Raw genomic sequence first — 27299 nt, forward strand, 5'->3', positions numbered from 1 at the left:
ATCGTAAAACCATCTTAGGCTATGAAATTCACTACAGTACACTCCATAGTGACAACATAGCTTACGGTGGTTTTACGATTTCATAGTGCAAGATAGCTTCAAAAATACATGTATGGCCCAGATTAGTACATATCTGTAGTACTGGTACATGCATGTAAAATTAAAGTTTCTGTACATTCACAACTGACAGTTATTCTGTAAATTATTTAGGATGTTTAGTACTAAATGGATAAAAATGCTTCATTCTGCTTGATTTTCAGATTTCTCAAGTTATAATGTTTTAAATACCAGGTAATTGTTATATGTTGTAAATGATTGAGTCCACTGAAAATTCTAAATAACATTTGAATTAAAATGTATCTTTTAACAACAACATGTCTTAGAATAAATAAATGTTGTTAGTGTTTAGAATAAATGTAATAAATAAGAAAATACAGGTTTTGATTGGCTGTTTAGAGAAATTAACATATTATATTGATGATAATGGAGAATTAAAATAACATTGGAGGCAAGTTTTATTTGCTTACTTTGCTAAATGTATCTATTTGTGACTTGAAACTGTGTATTAATACTGTCATTATTTGTCTTTTTTAATAATTGTATAATATTTATTTTGTTGGCATTGAGGTGGAAAACACAGATTTTCATTTTTGTTATGGTGTTATTTAAAATGAATTTCTTCATTTGCTTAAAGCTTTGCCTCTTTGTTAAAAATATGTCTTTTTTATTTACTAGAAAATATTAATATTCTTACAAGACACCCACTTATTGACTTTCCTGTTATTATAACGTCTAACGATATATGATCTCATTGTGTTGATTATTTGTATGCATGAATGAAATATTTGATTTTTATAATTTGTGAAATAATAGCATTTAAGCCAGTTGTGTACATTTGTACTCCTGTTGATTAAAGAGTATTTATCTATAAGAGTATTTTAGTAATGTTTTATCCCTTTGCTAAAGCTTTTTGATTCAGAAGGATTTATTTGGTTATCTTGTCACTTGCATTACAAATCTAATAACAGGGCTAGCTCTGTATGGGTGAGCAAATTTGTTTGCCAAATTATCATACACAAAAAAGAGAAAAATCCAGTTTTATTGTGGGGAGGGATGGCGGATTTGCAAAAATAAATGCTCGCAAACTGACTCATTTTAATTAAATTGCGATAATTTTATCCCACGAAAGTAAATTATTTTACAGTACTTGCCAACAAAATATCAGTCATTATGATTGATTATTCATTACATGAATTCTTTTCCCAAATTAAATTAAGATTCACTAATTGTTAATAAAATTTGCAAATTGCAAATTACGGTAGGAAAGTATCAGAGCTATCCCAGTAATACTTTGTGATGACAAATGATGTCATACCCACGTTTGTTTTAACAACCTTTTCTTCCAAATTCAGTAGAACAAAATAATAAATGGTGCTGAAAATTAAACAAATGCTGAAAATATTTTATAGATTTCGGGAAACTTTATATTTTCCCTGAAAATATTTGAACAGCATGTTGTTTAAAGCTTAAAAGTCATCTTGTTTTGTTTTTGACTCATATTATATACATTTTATTGCCATTTTTACTTGTAATATAGTACTCCAGAAATCAGTCAGTGTAAATTATGATATATATGTTGTTTCATTTGCAGAAATGATCATTAATATGTTCAAAACAGATTGTGCAATATTGTTGTGCGTTTATTTAATAGGATGTAATTATATTTGTGATCATTTTGTTGAGTTTGTGAATAGTTACAAAGTTTTAATTAGGTCTTAATAAGGACACTTGGAATTGTTATGTGGTATAAAGTCTTAACAATTTTCCGTATTGGTGTTGCTACTCCTAGTGATGATGGTGTCAACAGTTACATTTATGTTCAGCTCCATTTCCCCCCGGATCAATAAAACAATCATATTTAAACATAATTGTGGGTGCCCATCCTAATGGATATTTTACAAAATATTAAATTAATTATTTACATTTCAAATGTTTTTTTAATTTAAAAAAGAAGTTAAGATTAATACATTAAATGACTTTTACACCACAAATTATAAAATCTGATTTGGTAAAAAAAACCCTACTATGGCAGCTAGACCAGACATTTAATTTCCTAAAGGTCTTCTTCCATTTCCATAGACCTGTCTAAATTTTACTCTCAGAATTTTACACAACCTGTTTAGATTGATAGAAAAGCTAATTTAAAATGGGCCAGAATGCATCAGATTCTACTATTGCATAAAGAAGAAGTGTGTATGATTTTTGAAGTTTTCTTATATTTTCTTTATGTATTTTCCATGCTGTGTGCTTATCAATTGTCTGTATCAGATAATCAGAGATACATTAATGCACATTGCTCTATTTATTAATGAAGTCACATTGTTTCTTTCTTCATATTTTTAAGCTACAGTCTCATAATTTACTAGCAACATTTCTTGTAATACATTGTACCTCTAAACACAAGAAGCATTCATTGAAATGGCAGACATTAATATCAGGGGAGCACATTGCTCTATTTATTAATGAAGTCACATTGTTTCTTTCTTCATATTTTTAAGCTACAGTCTCATAATTTACTAGCAACATCTCTTGTAATACATTGTACCTCTAAACAGGAGAAGCATTCATTGAAATGGCAGACATTAAAATCAGGGGAGCACATGGCTCTATTTATTAATGAAGTCATATTGTTTCATTTTGCATATTTTAAGCTGCAGTCTCATAATTTACTAGCAACATTTCTTGTAATACATTGTACATGGCTCTATTTATTAGATTATTATTGTCAAAAATATCAATGTTTCACCTATTGTTTATTATATTATGTAATGGTAACCATGGCAATAACTCATCACAACAGATATTTAGAACTATATATTGTTAGCATGGACTAATTAAATTCAGATCATGGGGTATTCAATTGTCACATAACTTACAGTAAGTGTGTATGGCATGCTTCTTACTGGTCTCAGTCTGATATGTACATGTATGTGTAAATATATAATTCTTCAATTTCTTTTGTGGAAATAACAGGGTTTCTAGTGCAAAATAGACAACGTAAATAGTTATTGTGTCCATAAATGTATATATACATGTATATTAATTAGAACATGGACCATTGCTCAAAATTGATCTCCTAGTATGACTTTTAAAAACAGTTTTAGTAAAAATTAGCATTTTTATTCTTATGATAAAATTGTACTACTGTACTTAAGTTATGAAAGTTAAGTGTATTGTTGTATTTACACAAGTGATTTAAGAATGATTTCATGAAATGATGAGCGGTTCCAAATTGCATTCAATATGAATATTGATAATCCCATGCAAGAAGGAAGGAGAAATGTTTTAATTAACGACGCACTCCACACATTTTATTTATGGTTATATGGCGATGGACATATGGTTAAGCACCACACAGAAACCCACTGCCATCACTTCATGGGCTACTCTTTTCAATTAGCAGCAAGGGATTTTTTATATGCATCATCCCACAGACAGGATAGCACATACCACAGCCCACAGCCTTTGATATACCAGTCGTGGTGTACTGGCTGAAACTATTATACTATTATAAAGCAAATATAAAGCAAAATATCTGAAAAGTGGGGAGGGGGCACATGCTTGACAGCCTAGATACTGCTGCATAAAATTCTGCACACATGCCTGCAATGTATAGCCTAGCTTTCGAATCGCCATGTAAAGGATTATCCCGATTTTGTATCCATTTTAACTTTTCAGCGAATAAATAGTATTAAAGTTACAATTTATTTACAGTTTCCTGCTTAGAATATAAATAGCTTTATGACCAATTCATTTCTACAATCAAAATATTTTGTAGTGTCTCAAAATCGATTTTTGTCAAAAATAATTTATGTACAGATTTATTATTTCTTTCAACGGCCAAATGAAATTTGAAATAATTCAACTGAAAGTAATTCCAAATGCATTTATCCCTATAATGCTTTGTATTTAAAACATGTTACGGTAATTAAAGGTAGTGTTTTTTTAAAAAGAAGAAAAAGCAGGATGTGTGTTTATAGTGTTGGAGGGAACAGAAATCTTTCTATGGCTGAAAACTCAGGGTAGTCCCTCTAACAAATTAGCTAATTAGTAAACAGCAGATTATATCTGACTGACAAGAAATGTTTTCTATTTTTTCGACAGTGTACATGACGGTGTTCAAAAATGTTAACTTGTGAGACCTCATCATTAGGATTGTAGACTAGCTCCCACCCCCCACCAAATTAGAAAAGGTGCCTATGACCCTCATTATAGACTAGCTCCCACCCCCACCCACCAAATTAGAAAAGGTGCCTATGACCCTCATTATAGACTAGCTTCCACCCCCACCCACCAAATTAGAAAAGGTACCTATGACCCTCATTATAGACTAGCTCCCACCCCCCACCCACCAAATTAAAAAAGGTACCTATGACCCTCATTATAGACTAGCTTCCACCAAATTAGAAAAGGTGCCTATGACCCTCATTATAGACTAGCTTCCACCCCCACCCACCAAATTAGAAAAGGTACCTATGACCCTCATTATAGACTAGCTCCCACCCCCCACCCACCAAATTAAAAAAGGTACCTATGACCCTCATTATAGACTAGCTCCCACCAAATTAGAAAAGGTGCCTATGACCCTCATTATAGACTAGCTTCCACCCCCCACCAAATTAGAAAAGGTGCCTATGACCCTCATTATAGACTAGCTTCCACCCCCACCCACCAAATTAGAAAAGGTACCTATGACCCTCATTATAGACTAGCTCCCACCCCCCACCCACCAAATTAAAAAAGGTACCTATGGCCCTCATTATAGACTAGCTTCCAGCAAATTAGAAAAGGTGCCTATGACCCTCTTTATAGACTAGCTTCCACCCCCACCCACCAAATTAGAAAAGGTACCTATGACCCTCATTATAGACTAGCTCCCACCCCCCACCCACCAAATTAAAAAAGGTACCTATGACCCTCATTATAGACTAGCTCCCACCAAATTAGAAAAGGTGCCTATGACCCTCATTATAGACTAGCTTCCACCCCCCACCAAATTAGAAAAGGTGCCTATGACCCTCATTATAGACTAGCTTCCACCAAATTAGAAAAGGTACCTATGACCCTCATTATAGACTAGCTCCCACCCCCCACCCACCAAATTAAAAAAGGTACCTATGACCCTCATTATAGACTAGCTTCCACCAAATTAGAAAAGGTGCCTATGACCCTCATTATAGACTAGCTTCCACCCCCACCCACCAAATTAGAAAAGGTACCTATGACCCTCATTATAGACTAGCTCCCACCCCCACCCACCAAATTAAAAAAGGTACCTATGACCCTCATTATAGACTAGCTCCCACCAAATTAGAAAAGGTGCCTATGACCCTCATTATAGACTAGCTTCCACCCCCACCCACCAAATTAGAAAAGGTACCTATGACCCTCATTATAGACTAGCTCCCACCCCCCACCCACCAAATTAGAAAAGGTACCTATGACCCTCATTATAGACTAGCTCCCACCAAATTAGAAAAGGTGCCTATGACCCTCATTATAGACTAGCTCCCACCCCACCCACCAAATTAGAAAAGGTACCTATGACCCTCATTATAGACTAGCTCCCACCCCCACCCACCAAATTAGAAAAGGTACCTATGACCCTCATTATAGACTAGCTCCCACCCCCCACCCACCAAATTAAAAAAGGTACCTATGACCCTCATTATAGACTAGCTCCCACCAAATTAGAAAAGGTGCCTATGACCCTCATTATAGACTAGCTCCCACCCCCCACCCACCAAATTAGAAAAGGTACCTATGACCCTCATTATAGACTAGCTCCCACCCCCCACCCACCAAATTAGAAAAGGTACCTATGACCCTCATTATAGATTAGTTCTCACCCAAACCCCCACCGAATTAGAAAGTTACCCGTGACTCTCTTAATTGTTTGTGAATTTGTTTTAAACTAATTTATTATTTGGGTTTAACTTTTTTCCTCGTTTCATCATTCCAATAGATATATTTTAAACTGAACAGATTTAATTTTCTGTGATATCAGTTTTCTTTCTTTCATTATGTATTTATTGTGTCAGAATTGATTTTTTTCTCTCTATTTTTGGTCACAATTTTTTGTATCAAACTTTTTGTTGCATTTCTGTAGTCTATACAGGTATGGTTTTGTTTTTTTGCCAGTATAAAAAACATATCAGATTTTGCATAGTTACAGACAGCCGGGTGCAATAATTATTCATAATGCAGCACCTTTTCTATTTATGCTTTTGTATGCTTCATGTATTTTACATGTGAAACTATTTCACAATAGTTCATTTCTAAAATAGCTTATTATTCAATAAATGGACTTATATTTAATAAAAATAATATTTTAATATTATGTATACAAAAATCTTCTTTAAAAGGTACATGTAAATATCTTTCCCTTCATTTGCTACAGCTCTACAATTTGCTTATAATTATTAATCCTTTGTATTTGCATATTAATTTTCCTTTTTGGGGTGGTTTTTTTTAAGATTCCGGTATACCAGTATATTGTATAGACATTTTGAAAGGATAATCAGAATCAATTAGTAAATCAGGCCCGTAGCCAATGGTTTGGTTGACCCCCCACTGGGTTTTTTTTCAGTATGCCCCTAAACAACCCCCCACCCCACCCCCTCAAAATTCTGGCTACAGGCCTGTAAATATATGTGATTGTATTCATGACTAAAATGAATTAATAGTGTCTGAATTATTTGTTTGATGATGTTTGTTACATGCAAGGTTTGACTTTCAGTAAATTTAATCTATAAGTTATACATTAATTAGATTCTTTGTTAAATCTATCGTTAAATGAATGTTTATATTTTATGAATACAGTGGTCTTTTTTGTTGTTGTTGCATTCGATTTCACTGTTGCTTTACAATTAAACAAAAAGTCAAAATCTGTGTCTTATTTTGTTTATGATAAGCAAGCAGTACAGTGTAAAAATCCCTGTTCTGTTGACTAGTTTGTTTTGTTTAATGACACCACTAGAGCACATTCATTTATTAATAATCGGCTAATTTTGACATATACATGTAGTCTTAGAAAGGAAGCCCACTACATTTTTCGGTTAGTAGCAAAAGATCTTTTATGTGCACCATCCCACAGACAGGATAATACATACCACAGCCTTTGATATACCAGTCGTGGTGCACTGGTTGGAATGAGAAATAACCCAATGGGCTCACCAACAGGGATCAATCCCAGACCAACCACGCGCTCTGTGGACTAGCGTGCATATGGCAATCATATTTGATACCCCAAACCACCCCAAACTGGCTCCAACTTAAAGTTGTAAAAGTATAATGAAGTCTTTGTGTGGGAAATTATTATTATTTTTTTTTTTAAAAGTGGACCTAGTCTTTTGCTAGGGGTGGTAGGGGTTTGGTATATCAAATGAACCCCTTAACCCCCCCCCCCCCCCCCCCAAAAAAAAAAAAAAACCCAACTAAATTATGGTTGGCTAGTATCACATTAAAGGGGCTTCTGGCAACTAGATACATTTCTGGCACCTGCATGACATGCTGTAAATGATCAGTCTTACCTATAGATGGAGTTAAATTTGGAACTGTATACTGTAGTCTAGGTCGGCTCTCTGTAGACAATATAAGCACCTGACAGATTTGCAATATATGACTGCATAATCCTTATCTCGTAAATATTTTTGGAATCGGTCTTCTGCAACGATACAGTACTGAATATACATGTAGTATGGCACATTTGTAACAGGCTTCCATTACACTTGAAAAAAAAAGAAGTTTTAATGACACCACTAGAGCACATTGATTATATATTATTTAATCATTGACTATTGGATGTCAAACATTTGGTAATTTCAACATATATTCTTAAGCTGGCCGCACACTGCCCTTGCAAGCTACGGTTTTTGATCGCCGCCATGAATCGCAGAGCCACAAGCCTTGGTGTGCGGATAACGCCGTAGCCATGTCGCAGTGATTTCATGCCGGCGGTTCTTGGCACAGCTGTGACAGCAATGACTGCAGAAATCAAAATAATTTGATATTTGCCGGCGTCGTTTGTAAATGATGCTGGCCAAAACCGTAGCTCGCAAGGACAGCGTGCGGCCAGGTTTAGAGGGGAAACCCACATTTTTTCTTTTAGTGGCAAGGGATCTTTTATATACACCATCCTACAGACACATACCACAGCCATTGATGTGCCAGTCATGGTGTATATAGTAATAGCACATTTGTAATTGTCACCCCATCCCGAGTTAGGCCACCGATCTGATCGGAGGTCGGACTCTGGATGGGCGTGTTTGAAACCCTAGTGGTATATGAGCACGTTAAAATAGTTATCTACCTGTATGTAATGGTCATGGATGTTGTGACTTCTATTAAACACTTGAAATGTATATATATATACTTGGCCAAGAAAGTTTAGCAATTTGACAAATGTGCTTGAATAAAAGAAAATTGTGACTTACAAAATAAAATCAGGAATTTAATGACACACTCAAAATTTTATTTACGGTTAGGCATATAGCTATGGTTTAGGACCATACAGATTTATAGAGAGGAAACCTGCTGTCCCCACTTCATGGGCTACTCTCTTCGACTAGCAGCAAGGAATCTTTTATATGCATCATCCCACAGACAGGATAGTACTTGAGGCATCATTTGTCAGTACAATACAAAATGTGACTGTCACATCATTAAATAGGGTTTAGTGGGTCCATACACGAAAATCTGAAAATTGACAGTAACGTGTCTGAACAACTTGGGCATTGCATGTTGACAGTGGTACGTCTGCTCACAGCCGATAGCTGGTCTTCATTATTTAACATGCAATCAGAAACAGGCAAAAAAATATATATATTAAGGCAGAGATAAATTTTACTTGTAGAATGTGACAAATTGCATTTCAGAATATCCAGTTTTCAAAATTTTAGAGAAGCATGCACAGGAACCCTATAGAAACCGTTTTGCGCCCTTGATGTCAGCTCTCTCCCCCCCCCCCCCCCCCCCCCAATGTCTACTTGCTACTGCCGTGAGATGTGTTCGTTTTTCTTACTTTAAAATAACTGAAGCATATGACCAACTTATTACAATGAACCTGTTAATTTAAATTAAATGTGAAATCAAAGTACAAATCTTACCAAAATGTATTTGACCATTTTAAAATTCTTTGTTTTCAATATGTTTTAATTTTAATTTTTACCGGTTCTCATATTTCCAGTTTGTATTTATTTATTAATAGACGTGCAGTGGATTGGTAGAACCATTGGGTTATTTTTCATTCAGAATGACGTGACTGGTATATCAGAGGTGACGTTATGTACCAATCTCGAAAAAACAAGGACTGTGAAAAACATCCAGATTAGAGGGAATTCCGGCTTACTGAGTGTCCGAGTATTTTAATAAACCTTTTCTGTGAATGATGTAATGAAGTTACATGTATGTCACATCTGTACTGTGTTTCGCAGATACACACACAGTATATGGTTCAAAAGTGGTTCAATTTTTTAAGAGATGACAAAATACTGAAACAATGACAATGCTCATTAGTCACCCGAATGGCATTTCCAAAATTTTATTCCACAATATACATCAATTCTACATCCAACATACTGTTACTTACTACAATTAAATCAAGTCTTTTTATGATGCTATTAAAACTGCAATCTCAACAATATTAATAGATGTCATGTCCAGTGGCAGATCCAGAAAATCCATTTGGGGTCGTAAGGGGGGGGGGGGGGGGGGGCAATGACATGAGGTGGAATGTCAAGGGGGATGAAAATTAATATATAATAAAATTATAACTGTCACAAAATTTAGGGGGGCAGGCCCCTGCCCCCCACCCCAATACACCTCTGATGTCTGCCTTATTTTTCTTTGGTATCATTTAAATGCAGTTGTTAACCTACGCCACTTAACACAGTATTAACTTGCTACTTACTACTGCCAATGGCGTATCTACAGAAAATAGCACCTATGGCAAGCACTGAAATTGCTCCTCTTGTCCAAACAACTGACACCCATCTTTTAGATAACATCCGACTTTAATAGAAACTGCCCTTTCAAGTGGTGTCTAAGGCATGTGCCATACCTGCCATACCCTAGGTATGCCACCGAGTACTGCACAGATTTTAACTCTGCTGATCTCAGTAACAATGTCAAAAAGTATTACAAAATATGACAAAAGAATCAAGAGGGCCGTACATCTTCATACTGAAAACACAACAGTTAATTAACATGGAAGGTTTGTGTTTGTACTTTAGAAATGATTTTGTGACAAGTGGAATGAGAATGCAGCTTTACATATAATAATTGTGTGTCATGTTTGTGTGAATTTATCAATGTATACATTAACAGTCACAAAACTGAATAAAATTGTGTTGCGTAGCCAAGTGATTTTAAACTAAATTTGTGAATGTTATAGCTAAATAATTTTGCAAAAACCCCACCACAAAACAATTCTTATATTATCACCACAAACAACTTTAGTTAAAAATACACATAAATCAGCTTTTATCCTCCTTTCCATGACCTGTTTTACATACCCACTGATGTCCCGTTTGATGATACGGCATAATTTTCTAAAGTTTATCGAAAGATAAACATTCAAGGTTTTTTTTAATGACATCAACGAATGAGAAGAGTAAATCATAGAACAGTGGAAAGTTTGTAGGTATATTGAGATAAGTAAGACCTAGTAGTAGTAGTAGTAGTATAAAACATGAACCCCACTTTGATTTTCAGTAATAAGTAATATTTATTAATTGAAAGAAAATAAAGAAATGTATTATTAAATGATGTACTCAACACATTTGTATTTATGGTTATATGGCATTTGACATATGGTCATAGATCATACAGATGAGAAGAGACCTGCTTTCACCACTCCATGGACTACTCCTTTCAATTAGCAGCTAGGGATCTTATTTATGCACCACCCCACCGACAGCATAGTACTGAAACACAAAATGGCTAAAATAGTCCACGAAAGGAGCTCAATCCTAGCCCTTACATACACTGCGTGATACTGCTGACAGGAAGAAACCCATCGGGTCATCCACTGTAGAAGCTGTGCATTTTAAGATTTTCCAGTTTCCATGATCTCTATAAATAACATTACGTTAATGCAATGCAGTGTTTTTTGTGAATGGTTGTTAGTTCCTAGGGCAGGGCCGTAGCTAGGATTTTTTGTTTTGGGGGGGGGGGGGGGGGGGGGGGGGGGGCAACTGACTAGTTAATAGTCTAAAACTCCTTCAACCATTAAGAGGAGAATTTTCTCTGTTTCTATAATTTTTTCTGATTTTTTTTTTTGGGCTCCCCTCTAGCTACGGCCCTGTAAGGTATTTCAGGGCTCACACAAAAAAGAATTTAGTTTTAAACAAATTTTTATTATGTGCAGTAATTCCGTGAACATGATTATAAAAAGAAGAGTTAATTTACACAAAAATTAGCCAACTGCTAAACACTGTAGCCACTTTTTATAAAAATTAGCAGCTGGCTAATTTGGCAATGGGCAGGGTGAGCTCTGGTATTTCACAACAAACTGCTATCCACATATATATAGAAAATAATATTGCATCAGTTAAACTCGTCTAGAGTAAGATATGTTAAAACTCATGGTAAACACAGTATTTTACTTGGAACAAAAACTTAATAAAAACACTTACAATGCAGCTGGTTATAAAATACATAAATATCGTATATACAGAATATGGTTGTCAAGCTCATTAAAATTCACACACATATCACAATTAGGAACCTGATATTTTTTGCCAGAATGCAAACCAGACTGAGAATTATTCAATTAAGCAATACAAGTACATGTAGTCTCTTTCCTACAGTGTGTTACTAAAACTCAAACTGCACACACTTCCTGTGGAGACAATGTTTTACAACTCATCTTTCTAGACTTCGATACGGACACCATTCCACACAATTCAAAATTTAACTTTATATCCGTCCTCACCCATCCCAAAAGTAAACATTAACAATATGAACGTATAACATTTTATCCTCTTTTTTTGTTTTTTTTACAACAGCTAGGAATAGGGGAAGTGAACCCACAACATGTTTTTGAAGTTCAATATAAATTTACCACTAGGTGTCTCCAGGGCTAGCTCTGACACTAGCCAAATTCGGCAACTGCGAATTTCAAAAACAATTAGAAAATTTTATTTTAATTTGGCAAAATAATTTTATGGAATATTTGATATTTTGTTACAATATTACAGGGCTTTTGCAATTATTGGATTTTAATAGATAATTTGGCGAAAATTTCTGACCCAAAGCTTGCCCTGTGTCTCAGTCAAATTTTATTGTTTTAAAACCACAGTAAAATGTCACCGTTGATCCATCACTCGCACTAAAATAACAGGCACACACACAATTTTTAATTTTTAATACACTATACATTTTGAACCACTAGCTGATCTGTTGAAGGTTTCAAGTCATTAGTTCTTTTTCCATAAGATTTCTTGCTGAGGAGCATCAGAATCAACAGAACTGGAATATGCAGCAGCGTAAATCGAAACAACTTCCGTGAAGAATTACTGTCGCCATCTTGATAGAACCTCCAGCCTAGGTAGGTCAGGTACATATTCAAGGGGAGAGAATCGGCTGCGAAAGCCCACGTGGTGACATCAAAGACCGGGAAGAGGAGACAGACGCCGGTTGTGACCAGGCAGTAACGGAGCGCCACCCGTTTACACATCGCCGGGTTCACCACCGACAGCATCTGGAATCCAGCTCGGGAGTAATCGGGGCGAAGGTTCCAGCTCAAGGCACAGAAATGTGGGAACTGCCACGCATACATGACAGCAGCTAACAGCCATGCTCCTGTTAAAAAACAAATGAAAATAATTTTGATATTGATTTTATTTTTATTTTAAAGAAAAGAGGAATATCAGCCTTCTATGATGTGATTGATTTGGTTGCATAAGCGACCGGTAATTAAGGATACTTTCATGTGCTACTGCTAGTCACTGAGCACACACACACACACAAACACACCAGTACATTATATGAGTATAGTGCCAGATATAAACCAGGGCCCTGTTCCACGAAGTGATCGTAGCACTACTTTCACCATAAATACCTACCATTGTGACCATAATTTTGTTCTTCGAAAGCCAGCCCGTTCCATGACGCGGCGTTGCTTACTATCTTTGTAAATTACGGTGTCAAATGGCAGTTAGATGATGATTTGATAATTTTCTAAGGAGGATACCAACTTTTCGTGTAAAAATGGATCTAATATACACCATTTAATCTTTAACATACCCATGATATCCATGTCATAATGATATCAATATATGATAATATAGTTTATTATACCATTTAATCTTTAACATACCCATGATATCCATGTCATAATGATATCAATATATGATAATATAGTTTATTAACTCGGTTAATAATGGTATGCAAATTTAAAGGTATATGCAAATTTTCAAGGTCTCTCAGTACCGTAATAACGTGTTTCTGTGAATGGGTAATTTGTTTACAAACCATCAAGACCTGTATACATGTACCTGAGCATAACATGTTCATAAGATTTAGTTTAAGTGCGTGACCTCAAAGTAATTTGTGCTAATCATGACGATGTCATATTACTGATGGAGGCGACTTCAGTACTGTAATTTACTAAATATGAATAATAAAAAATGAAAAGGTTATTTTACAAGTGTTATAGAATAAATAGAATTTGCTACTCATGTTTTTTAAGATGTAAAATATCAACCGAGTTTAGTTAATTGGTATTTTTTCGAGGCTCAAATACTGATTAACATAGACTTGGTTGATAGTTTCCATTTTAAAAAAACCACTCTTAACGAATCCTCTATTTATGAAACTTGGCATTCATTGAAAAACATTCTAAGCCATACGACTGTCATAGAAAATACAGGATATAACTCTCATGTCTTATGAATTCGGCAATTATCGCTTAGCAAATAAACTGACAAAGTTACTTCATGGATGTCTGATACCAATGAATACATCCAAGGTGTTCCAAAAAGTTGGTAAACTAATTTATTATTTAACTAATTCGCACTTCTTCACAAAGAAGATTTTAATAAAATGCAACTTTTAAGTCACTACAATTAAGCTTAGCTACGATTCTTTTGTGGAACAGGGCCCTGTCTTCTAAACTTGTTACTCGGCGCCTAAAACAAATAGAAGTAGGCACCATCAACATGTTGCTCCTAGACAGAATGGAGAAAACTTGGAGTGTTTTCTCTTTTATAGATACATTACCTGTCCTCAAACAAGGGCACCTCCCCCCCCACGCAAGTGGTCTGGTCCGAACATCCCAACAGCCAATGGGATGGCCTAAATTCTTCTACTGCATACTGCTCTCTAGTTCCGGTCACATGACTGTAACTTCCTTCTTTTTCCCTGAGCGCATCGCACGGAGAACAGGAAGCGGGGAGGCCCGGGCGGGATGAAATCTTGAGGACAGGTAATGTATCTATAAAAGAGAAAACACTCCAAGTTTTCTCCATTTCTTTTCACATTACCTGTCCTCAAACAAGGGCAGCATTCAACAGATGGTGGTGGGTGCCGAGATCTGTAGATGCTTATGACAAATCCCCAAACCGGAAAGAGGCTGACTAGTGGAAGAATGAGGCCAACCCTGGTAAGCCCTCCTCCTAGGGATGCCCTTCACAGACCAATGCAGGTGATGTTAGTAACAACAACCAGAATGGTGGCATCCGTCAGCAGTGGCAGGTACGGCTCCCAGAACAATGTACCAGGAGGCGGAAGAAGCCACATCACATGCTGGTTCTGACAGGGTGGGAAGACGTAGCCACCAGGGATGCAGGAGTTAGGTAACCCCTCACGTATTGAAGTGTTAGTAATAACAAGCGACAACGTAATGAGGTGCATCCGTCAGAACATTGAACAAAACAAGCTCCCCCCCCCGAAACCGGTGTACTTGATCCTCAAGGCAAAACCCCTTGATCATCTTATGGATCTCAGGAATACCTGACAACTTCGTTCCAGTAGCGACATCACAAACAGTAGCGATGACCGAAACGTACCCAGCTATGGTAGACTCCTTCAATATCGTAAAGCGGTCCGCAGATACAGCACAAAATCTGCAAGACGAGGTATCTGGATCATCTGAGGTTTAAGTTTTTTCCGAATACACCAACGGTGAAAGCAAAGCCATCTGACGTTGTAAGCCGTAGTAGTAGATGATCTGTGCGCTTTTAAAATGGCCGCCGTGGACTGTGAAGAAAAACCTTTCTTCCTCAAAGTCTTGGAGATAAAGTCCACGCGTGCAGTTGTAACAACTGCGGACGTGGATGGTATAGTCTTGACGTGGGATGCAGCAACAGATGATCCCAGTCTGGCAGTGGTAAAGGATGTGGATTGGCAAGCGGCGACAATGGTACAGCTGAAACCTCTGAAGCACCCTTGGAAGGAGGATTGGTGGAGGAAACGCGTACGCGTCCATCTGTTCCCAACTGATATCCAAGGCGTCGAAATCCAGAGCTTCTGGATCTGGCACCGGAGACACGTAAACCCTCAGCTGATGGTTGAATCGTGTGGCAAAGAGATCGATGTTTGGTTTCCAAAGTTTGTTGCACACCCATCGAAACACTTCGGGATGGAGCATCCATTCAGTCGGCTGTGGAGACGACGGTCAAGACAGCGTGTTGGCTAGTACATTGGAAACCCCTGGAATATGGCGAGACCGAAGTTGCAGCAGAAACCACTGTAGGCGCTGCATCCCCAAAGTCTCGGAGCACTCGCCAAACGATCTGCCGCAATGGAAGCCGCCAGTGAACCGGATCAATCGAATCCGTAGGGAGCCGTGCAGGTCGTAGGGAACGGCTACGGTCCGGACTCCGATGCGCCAAAGATGACTTCCCCGCCGAAGATCGGTGAGCATTGGAGTCCGTAGAACGTCTATCTGCATGAGCCGGCTTCTTAGAAAACTGCTTAGAAACGGCAGGCCTGTCATCCGAAGTCTTAGGCATCGGTAGAGCTGAAGAAGCCGCACCCTCTGAAGAGGGGACCGGAACCGGACCTGCCCCCAAAACCGCCGGTTTGGGTAAGGTCACCATTGACGCCATTGTTTCTTTCAACATGGTCGGTAGAAAAGATCTAACACTTTCGCCACGGAGTCAGCAATCGAAGGCGAAGATTCAACTTTCTTGGTCCTCGCTGACACCACCTTCAAGTAAGTCGAGAACTCGACATCAGACAATCCCGAACAAAGGTTGCATCTTGAAGTGAGGCCACATGGCACACGACAACCCGGAAATTGACTCCAAAACAGAGCCAAGCAAAAGGACGTCCAGACCCTTTAGCGTAGAGAAAAAGAAGAAAGTTACAGTCATGTGACCGGAACTAGAGAGCAGTATGCAGTAGAAGAATTTAGGCCATCCCATTGGCTGTTGGGATGTTCGGACCAGACCACTTGCATGGGGGGGGAGGTGCCCTTGTTTGAGGACAGGTAATGTGAAAAGAAAACGTTAATGTAGAGGATTGAATACAAGGAAGGATATGTTTCATTTAATGACGCACTCAACACATTTTATTTATGGTTATATGGCGTCAGACCACACAGATATTGAGAGAGGAAACCCCACTGTCGCCACTTCAACCTAACTTAAACCTAACATGCTTGATAAAAAGGGTACACCAGCTAGCAAAGCTTTAGATCTCATTAATTTGGGTACAACAGGTTTTTGTTGTCTCCTCTAAGTACAGGGTCCTTTTAGTACAGTAATACTATTAAAAACTGCTGAAGGTCTGTGAATATATATTTCAATGGTTTTGAGTCAGCATGTTCATACTTAATTTAGGCATTTAGATTATAGGCACAATGTTTATCTCTTCGACTTCAGTGCAATCTAAAGCCGTGATTATATTTTTGAAAGCAGGCACACAGAAAAAGGGGGCATGCTTCCCATATGAGAACCATTTACCCGTTTGTCCCACCTTAAGTATAAAAAACATTCATCCCTATACACCCCCCCTCCCCCACTTCAAATACCCATCCATAACTCAAACTGCCTTTGTTTTACACCCAATTGATGTGTTCTACTTGCTAGGGTGCTGTTAAACATTCATTTATTCTTCTTTCATTCATTCATTTCATTTCATCAACCAACCTGATTCCAAACCACCTGTGCTTGCTGCCCAACCCATCATGGGTGGTATTGCTCCTACGATGGAACCCAGCCAGGTATTTGCAGAGGTCATTCTCTTCATAGGGGTGTAAGCCATTGTGTATAACACCAGATTGAAGGCACCCAGAGCAGCTGTCATACTGTTTACCCCCAGAGTCAACATGGTCAGTCCCGTGACTCCACAGGCAGTAGCAAATGAAACAGCATGCAGCTCACTGAAAACATGTTAAAAATAACACTTGTTTAACATCTTAAACAATGGCGTATACTACTTGTATCTTGTTCACATACTTACATCAAAAGGCATGGCATGAATAACAAAGAGTACCAGTGAGGTACCTGATACACCCATCAGGAGTTTGATGGAAAACCATATTTATATTAATAAATATGTTACGGGTATCATTCAATTCTAATTTTGTGAAATATTTGCAATGGGATGGATGAAGAGTTTGTTTTGGACCAACCACCATCCCAAGTTATTCCTACATGGTCCATCTGTATGCAAGATATGGTCCCTAACAATGATTTACCCTTATGTGCAGTAGACTGTGACAAGTAGGTCACAGTGACCTAATAATAGTATGCAACACACCACCATCCCGAGTTGTTCCTACATGTGAGGTTTGATATGCAAGATATGGTCCAGACAAGAAAACGTTAACAGACATACAGACAGAGCCATACCATTATACGACCCATCATAGATGGGTGTATAATAAAGCACTAACATCACTTAATGAATTTAGTCTTGATGCTGGATGGTCCCTTCCAGCACCAAATATCAGGATTCATATCAACATTGTACCAGTACATTCAGTTAAATGAATCACACCAAAACACATTTTTATTTTTTTTAGTACGTAAACATGTACATCTATGTGTATATGTAATACTGGATGTCTGGAATGCATATTTAAAAAAGATCTAGGACCAGCAAGCGAAGTGAGCCAAAATATCACTTTGATCAACTTCACTTCACCTTGTAAATAACTGTCAGACGACATGGGTGTTGCCTTGTTAAAACAGTGAACAATTGCACTGTACAGTCACGGATGAATGGTGATGCAGAACTGGAGGAATACCCATACAGTGTGTCCGACAGAAAAGACATATTAGGGTATGGTGCTATGGAAATGAATATTTACAATGTGTGTGCTGAATGCAACCAGTCAACGGAGACGAAATCTATAGTCCCTTCCGGTTGGAACAGAAGAAGACTACATCCCACCACTACAGCACTAAAAATTGTAATGAGGTATATATTTATACTGTGGCTAAACCTAAGGAACAAAACAAAAGTACCTGAGGTATTAGGACCTCCCCTAGAAAATATATGGGTTAGGGTTAAGAAAATCATACAGTGATGATAAGCATCATTAATTTTGTCAAAATCTGCAAAAAATGCAGGTATACCATACCCGGTTTACCCTCTGGAAGAAACCCTGCCATAGATAATAATTAAGTCTTAAGTATCTAAGCATATTTTATTAGTCTCCCTCCTGCTAAAAACTTCACCCTTTCAGAAAAGTTTAAGAGAGAAGCAACCTCGCCCTGCAATTTGGATCTCGTCTGAGAGGACATGCATCATAGTAATCTATTCTTACCTCATATACTTCCGAACCAATACTCTGTTCTTTGTTCTGTTCATTTGAGCATCAAAGGGCACCTCCAAAAACTGCAAAACAATGGAAATAATAGAATGATAAGGACATGCTAATGATAACTGTCAGTTCCAGGGCTATTATAACTGTCAATCATGGATAAATTCAAATTTTGACAGAGTTATGACCCTTGAACAAATTCCCATGGAAGTCAAACTTTCAAACTGGTCATAACTGTCAAAAATGGATAAATCCCATGAAAAAAAGTTTGTTTTGTTTAATGACACCACTGGAGCACATTGATTAATTAATCATAGGTTAATGGATGTCAAACATTTGGTAATGTTGACTCGTAGTCAACAGAGGAAACCTGCTATATTTTTCCTAATGCAGCAAGGGATCTTTTTTATAAGTACTTTCCCACATACAGGAAGGCATATACCAAAACGTTTGACCAGTTGTGGTGCACTGGTTGGAACGAGAAAAAACCCAAGCAGTTGAATGGATCCACTGAGGTGGTTTGATCCTGCGATGCAAGAACCTCAGGTGAGCACTCAACTGATTGAGCTAAACTCTGCCCCTAAAACCCATGAAAGTCAAACTTGATCTGTAAGATTACATGATAAAGCTATACACACTAAATGTTAGCTCAGTAACTTAAGGCATTGTGGAATATAGTCTGGAAAATTCTTATGTCGGACAGAATGACAGAGACAAAACCTATAGTCCTCTCCAGTTGGATCGGAAGAAGACTATCCCCCCCCCCCCCCCCCACTACAACACTCAAAATTGTAAAGAGGTATACATTTATACTGTGGCCAGGACTTCTAGATTATGGTTGCCCCACACCCATGGCTACTGATATTCAATGTTGGGCTAGTAAATGACTACTACTGCCGTACCCGACAGCTAGTGAAAAAAAAGGTCAAATGCTGCAGTTAAGTCTATTTTGTAAATGTGAATATCTTGCCACGACCACCACCATCCAATGTTAGTGTTTTTAAGCTCTATCTCCCTCTTGGTGACATATCCTATTATTACTATTAATTAGTAAAATTGTATCAACTTAAAGTAAAGTAGGGCTAGTGAAGTTTTAATTGTGGCTAGTGAATGTTTAAAACCACTGATCCCATGGCCACTGGATTTTATAAAAATTCTACAAGTCCTGCTGTGGCTAAACCTAAGGAACAAAACAAAAGTACCTGATTGATAGAATTTGCCGCACATGATGTGAGTCCAGTTCCAAGGGTACAAAACAGGAATGTTGTTGGCTCAAAAGCACCAGGTGCAATGGCATATCCAGCCATTGCGGTCAAAACCACCAGACCTTCATGCAAGTAAACAATTATAAGAGAGTAAATATAAAAACTTAAAACTGCATGCGTTTAGGCCAACTTAAAAAACAAAAAACCCGAAATCTCCCAAAAATGTGAGAGATGAAGCTCATTTCAACTCCCCCACCCCACCCCACCATAGTAATCTCTGGACAAAATACTTAAAACTTCCAATATTACAATTTAAAACAAGACAAAGTGCAAGCCTCAAAATACATTTTGTGGAGTGGAAAGTAATCTAGATGCTGTTTTAATTTTAAGTTGGATGCAAATGTTAAAAACTGAGTAGCAATTATAGAAATTAGTCTAGAAAATATATACCAAAAAAAAGCATTGAAGGGAAACAACTCTGTATGGAAACAATGCAATGTTCCAGTAACAGTTGTCTTTCTTCAACTGTAAATATTAAAATATATTTGTAGTTCATTTAACTTAACCGGTACATGTATACTTAATACCAGACATGAAGAAATTCTGAGAAACATATTTTGGAACTGGAAGATTTCTGTGACACTTGTCCACTCAAAATACTAAATATTTACTTATTTATAATAATAAAGCTTGTACTAACCAAACAGATACGGCTGAACTGCTTGCAAATGCAACCTTCACCATTAAATGAAATTTTAAAGCAGTTATAATCGATACATAATTGATTAGAAATCTGGTTTCTCAGTGTTTAGATCTGCAAATGTAAATGTTTTGTAAATACTAGCATAATTAATAATTCATACCGGTACCTATTTACACAAAGTAGCAAGCAGCTTTATGAGACATGGATTATTTTTTAAACTGATTTAAACAATATTTATTACCAAATTGTAATGGTAATAGATTAACAGGCAATCCCTTATTTTTTAATTTACCGTAGACGCTCCTATTATGCATTTTAGAAAACCTGCATTTATTTGATTTTAAAAGATGGATGAAGTTGTGAGGTTTTGTTAAATTCCTTCATGGATCCAAGGATCAAAATTAATTTTGTGCAGTTACAAGCTATCCTTGTGATTCTCAAATGTTAATTTGGAAGATTATGCTAGAAAGTGAGCAGCAATTCTAGAAATCAATTTTCACGTAATTAGTTGTGTGTGGATAAAAGTTTATGATTTATATTATCACTCTTGAAACTAAGGAATTCTCAATTCTGTAATTTATTTTACAGTTTACAAAGTCCTGTGAAAATCAAACTGCATATGAGAAAGCATATGGTATATTCTGAGCAGCATTTGCTGCCTGCTTCAGACCTGGGGCCTAATTCACTAAACTCTCGCTACTTTGCAATCTCGCAGTGCAATGCTAAAAGACTTACAAAGAGAATACTTTGTTGTCTAGCAGAGCCTAAGAGATCTTTGTGAATTAGGCCCCTGGCCGTTTAAAGGGAGCTATCACACTGGCTCCCCATCACTCCTGTGACTTTAATTTAATTAGAGATATCTATAGCTTCCCTTTGAATGTAAATTAAAAAATCCCAACCCAAAACCTACTGTGTACAAAAGGATCAAAAATCAATGCTCATTTGGACAGTATCATAAATCATTTTCCATAATATAAATCACTCAGTTTAATGTTAGAAGGATGTTAATTTTCAGCCAAGCATGTAGTCAACAGTACTCTCAGCAAAGTGGCAAATCCTAGGATCTGAAGAGCAAAAATCTGCACTCAATAATTATATCATTAATCCAATTTTCAACCAGCAAGTACACTAACAATGTAGACGTACATGTATTCGGTATCATTATTCCTATCTGCTGGTACCTCAGTACTGCCCCACCTCACCCTACAGCCTCCCAGCCATGTGCATACCTGTTAATCTGATCTTGGAAAGTTGAAGATATAACTGTGGCAGTTTGCGCAAATCTAGACGACATTCTCTCCACAAATGTTCTTCTATTGATTCAATGTTGCTGGATGGTGCAGGTTCCTCGCCTTCCATTTGTCGAGATTTGGGAATGTCCTCCACGGTTGTGGGATACGGTTCTGACAACCGAGACTTTGCATCATCATCATTTGCGATGTGGTAGACCTCTTTCTCACTTGGGAGGAAGAGGCTAAAGTTTGACAATTTCTTGTTTTCAACATTTAAAATCAAATCTGACTTTCTGAAGTGAAGGGATATTGCATGATCCTTCTTGAGCTGGTCTTCAATTACAGTTTGTGTCAGGGCAACAGCATTTGAATTCACGTCAGAAGGTTTGTCGCTAGGGTCCAACGTAATTTGTTGTGAACTTTCTTCTGGTCCAAAGCTTTCAGTACCTTGAACACATTTTGTAATATGTGCGTCTACCACAGCTGGTCTTGTAGTATACTGAAAGCATAAACAAGGTACATCATGTACTAGTGCATTTCACTGATTAAAAGGTACATACATGCATATAGATTAGCCACATGTTATAGTGTTTTCCCTAGCTTGTTTCAGCATGGTGCGGCACCATGCCTCAATAGTCTAATGCCACCTTGCCGTAATCAGCACCATGCTGCCCTGAGATTAAAGAAGCCTTTTTCAGTAATTAATTCTAAAATTGCCTTTATAAAACACCAAAAAAGGTATTATTAATTAATAAAATATGCCTTTTATATCTTTTGCCATTCATTTATTAAAGCAAACACATAAATTACATTGTTTATTTCAATGAATTTTTTTCTATTTTTAATGAAATACAAGTGCCCCAAAAATTGTGAAAATGCCCCAAAAGTGTTTGGTCTACCATGCCGTGCCAAATTTTTAGGGAAATCACCATGCTACTCTAAGATCAAACAATCCTAGCCCATGATTTTTATTATGTACAGTGACTGTAAATAAAGTACCTAAAATACATGTACGCATGTTAAAACTATTTATTCAACAATAATCAAATTACATGTAAAGGACTGTGACATCAGATTTAGAAAAGAAATTGTATTTTAGACCTAATAACTGACACCATTTGGTTACATACATAAGAGATATACTTGAAATAATTAGTGGTACTGATTTTGGTTCAAATGTGTAACGTGTTTGAATTGAGCACGTGGGAACTCTGATTCGGGTTTACCTGAACCGGAACACTGAGAATTTCGGTTAACACAACAATCCAAATCAGGTCTCGTGATTGTGTCAAACATGCCCCAGTAGTGTGATATCAGAAACATAATTAAAAACAAAAAATGATATATATATATATATATATATATTATTTTCATTGAATAGTCGTCCTCAATATAATAATCATGGGAAAAAATTTTGGTTCCATTATTTTACGAAGACGATCATTACTGTGAAATCCAATAGCCAAATAATATCTAGGCCCATCAGACCATAATAAAAAATTATGTGGCTTTAACACATTATCAGTAGGGCCTCCCAACTCACCATTAGCCGCAGTCAATTTTATAACGTCCTTTTAGGATGTGTTAATGGACATGTATATATATGAAGATCTCTTCATTTGTAGAAGACAGAGAAATAGTTTAATTTTATATGCTCGAAAGACAAAAGTGGTTTCGGGTTGGTGCTAATAATAGTTTCATACTTAAAATAAGTTCAGATCCTCATGTCATTTAGGGGATAATATCACTGTGTTTTGTTGTTAACTATAAGGATTTATCACAAAATTTGGATTTAGAGATGAGACGAAAACAAGATTTTGGTTATCCAAATTTTATGATAAATCCGTATAGTTAAAAACGAAACACTGAAATTATCCCTATTCTAATATTACACCTATTCGGAGTATCTGTAATCAATTTTATTGTATTTTTATGAAAGAAATCCCACAAATTTTAAAAACCTAATTATCTATTCTCCTTACTTCCGATATTCAATGAAAACGCTTGTAGTAAGTAAAATTATGACGTAATATATTTTTTCTTTCCTTTGACATGACTTCACTGACTTAGGAGCGAAGTAAAGGCAAATTTATTAGTATTGTAGTCTGTATTTTGAACATGATTTCTTGTAATATTTACAGGATACACTAAAAATATTTTGTTGTTTGCTGTTAATTTGTGTTGCAAAACGTATGCATATGATTGGAATTTACAATAGTGAAGTAGTGTTTTAACCTCATATTGAATTATTTTGAGGAATTCGCCTGGATTAGTTTTGACCAAGAATCATGTTGATGGGGTAGGTCTACAAATTTATAACTTTTACTAACATATTTTCACTTATTGTTTTTATAAATACATAAAAAAAATATTCATTTACGAAACGGTAAGCATTATTTTCGTGAGTTTTTCAAAATATTGCGCAATTTTAAATCAGTTATTGTTGTTTAAAATTGTGTTTACAAAATCGAGTCATTCCATTTTGTCTTCTTTATCAAGTTTATTGTCCCAAAAAGTATGTTCTAAACAAAAATGGTGTACTTTTTAGATTGTGATACAATTATTTCTGCTGAACCTGCTTGTGCCATTTTGGTAAGACAGACTAGAATAGCAGGCAATAAGACACATGATCGAACTGACTGTTGCGATCGATCAGGGACTGGACCTTACTCTGGGAGTGTGGGTGTTCATTGCTGTGAATGTTAAAAATAATAATGGCACGAAATAATATTAACATCATATTGATCTAAAAATTATTTTTACATTTAAATATAATGGAAGGTGCGGAATTAATATACTAACGAAAACACCACACATGAGACCATGTGACAGCATATAAGACGAGTTTTCGGAATTTTGCCATCGTGATAAATCCTGGTTGCCAATGACAGCGTACATCTACCGTCCGATTTATCACGGAAATTAACCAATAGCAAAAAAGCTTATATGACAATTGTATTAGAATGATCAACAGAAAAGTATTATTTTGTGAGTTACAATGATATCATCATCATTGCTATTAAACTTAAAGCACAAATAATTTAAACATCCCTGCTGACACAAATCAGAATCTTTTCATGTTGTAAGATCATTTTAAATTTTAATGACCTATTATATTTATAAAGTTCTCCAGGTAAAGTGATTTTCTTTAGAATTCAATATAATTATATATGTATATATACATGCACGACCTTTGCTTCAAACGAAATTATTGAGTTTACAAACATACTATTTTTAAAAGGTACTATAGAAATGACATATTTAAAAGGACAATTTGTAAAGATTTAACATTAATGTAATAGTAAAATATATAATTGTATTTAAACATGCATATTTTTATGGTGAAGTTGCTTAGACACATTCAAAAGCCTGAATGAAGATAAACATTGTACAGCTTGTATTTTATTAAAATATTTGTCCAACCCAGCATTTATTTTTCACTTAAACACTGAAATCTACATTATGTACTGTATAATATTCTCTGTTGTGCAATTATGCCAATAACATTAATGTAAATCAGTTAAATTACCCTCTCTTTTTTTACGGGGTAATACCATACTGTGCATACATCATGTATTCCTAGTAATACCTCATTTAACAATGTTTTTGCTGAATTTACATACATTTTTGGTATTCTGATGAATAATTAGGGAAAATATTGATAGGTTTAATGGTTATTAATATAGTTTACACCACAATAAGATACTAAACTTGTCTAAGGTAAATATTTTATACTGTGTCATTTTGTTTTAACTAAACGGAGTTATGTCCCTTGATTACAAAAATTAAATTTTGACCTTTTTTTTTGAGGGGTTAGGAGCAAGATAATATTTTCCTTTTATTAATTATTATTATTTGAAAGGTGTTCCACTACAACTAAAAATAGATTTAAGTTTTTTTTTTTTTAAATTCTAAACGTGTCTACAATCTCTACTTTGAAGATAGTTTCCGCTGTTCGAATAATTTGTTTTTGTTCTACAATCAGTGTCCTAAACATTGGAGATGATCCCAGAAAAAACTAGTTCACCAAGATAAACCTCGCGTGCAAGCACAAACAGCGAGGTTTATCCTGTCTAGGCATTCCGCCATTAGCAGCTTCTGAACAACGGTTCCGAGGAATTTTGCTCGGAACAAAATTGCGGTCAAAATAACGATTACCATCACATTTCCACACCCTAATCATATATTGTGATCTATTTCGAGCTCACTAAGACCAAGAAATACTTACTTTGAAACAATCTTCACTTTGAATTAAAGGAAAAAAAGTCCGACTTTACCGAGCGGATTCTAGCAGACAATTTCAGCTGACACGCATGGCGACGTTCTAAACACCGGACTCATACTCCTTTCGAAGACCTTTTAAGACATAAAAATGAGTCTTGGTTGTTATTTTGATTTTGTGTGTTTTTTTATATAAAGATACTCTTTTAAACTCTGAAATTCTTAAGTTATAGTGAATACTAATAATTAGCATATCGGTGTTTGAAAAGCGTATGAGTCCGGTGTTTAGAACGTCGCCATGCGTGTCAGCTGAAATTGTCTGCTAGAAAGTGGCTGCTAGAATCCACTCGGTAAAGTCGGACTTTTTTTCCTTTAATTCAAAGTGAAGATTGTTTCGAAGTAAGTATTTCTTGGTCTTAGTGAGCTCGAAATAGATCACAATATATGATTAGGGTGTGGAAATGTGATGGTAATCGTTATTTTGACCGCAATTTCGTTCCGAGCAAAATTCCTCGGAACCGTTGTCCAGAAGCTGCTAATGGCGGAATGCCTAGACAGGATAAACCTCGCTGTTTGTGCTTGCACTCGAGGTTTATCTTGGTGAACTAAAAAAAAACATGCAAAAGTTATTTATCGTTGTACAACACTCGTGGATATAGCCTCCTATCAATGAACCCGTATCAATAACTCGGGGCCGAGTTGTCTTGGCCGAGTTGTCCATGGGTCCGAGTTGTCTGGTCCCCATGATCAGCAGACTTTACTAGTGCTAAAAACACAACCGAGATAAATGACTGGGTTCATCTGGAACTTACACTGTGCCTTAATATGTACTGGCATTTTGATGACGCAGCACAACAATAATAATGATGTTTGTTGGTTGAGACAACGACAAGAGAAGTGGATTTCACACTGGCCCATCTGAAGAAGCCATGTTTTTGGAGGTCAGCTGATCGTCGACATAAACTGATGTAAACACCGCGGCATCGCTGCATTACGTAGGATCTTCTTATGACGACGACGACGTGTACGGGGTCTAAATCAAATGTACATTACTCAATAGCAGCAACAACGAACCAAGTGATAGTTACATTTATAAACAAAAACGTCGAACGTGCTCAACCAATGTGAGAATAATTACACCGGAAGTAATGGTGCTGCTG

The 27299-nt window shown here is 36.4% G+C and overlaps 1 protein-coding gene and 1 long non-coding RNA gene across 2 annotated transcripts; one reads left to right on the forward strand and one right to left on the reverse strand.

Annotated features, from left to right (window-relative positions):
• Positions 1–3506: 3506 nt before the first annotated feature.
• On the forward strand, positions 3507–6947 carry LOC121379004. The gene is made up of 2 exons (XR_005958794.1): positions 3507–4310; positions 4473–6947. It is a non-coding gene; the product is annotated as an uncharacterized LOC121379004 (long non-coding RNA).
• Positions 6948–9585: 2638 nt separating this feature from the next.
• LOC121378401 (protoheme IX farnesyltransferase, mitochondrial-like) lies at positions 9586–27299 on the reverse strand. The gene is made up of 6 exons (XM_041506556.1): positions 26952–27299; positions 21916–22417; positions 19981–20105; positions 18782–18852; positions 17157–17389; positions 9586–12864 (listed from the first exon to the last, which is right to left on the reverse strand). Exons 1-6 carry the CDS (start codon positions 27129–27131, stop codon positions 12434–12436), a joined length of 1542 nt encoding a protein of 513 aa, XP_041362490.1. The 5' UTR covers positions 27132–27299; the 3' UTR covers positions 9586–12433.

The sequence above is a fragment of the Gigantopelta aegis genome, chromosome 8 (assembly GCF_016097555.1).
Source record: "Gigantopelta aegis isolate Gae_Host chromosome 8, Gae_host_genome, whole genome shotgun sequence".
NCBI lineage: Eukaryota > Metazoa > Mollusca > Gastropoda > Neomphalida > Peltospiridae > Gigantopelta > Gigantopelta aegis.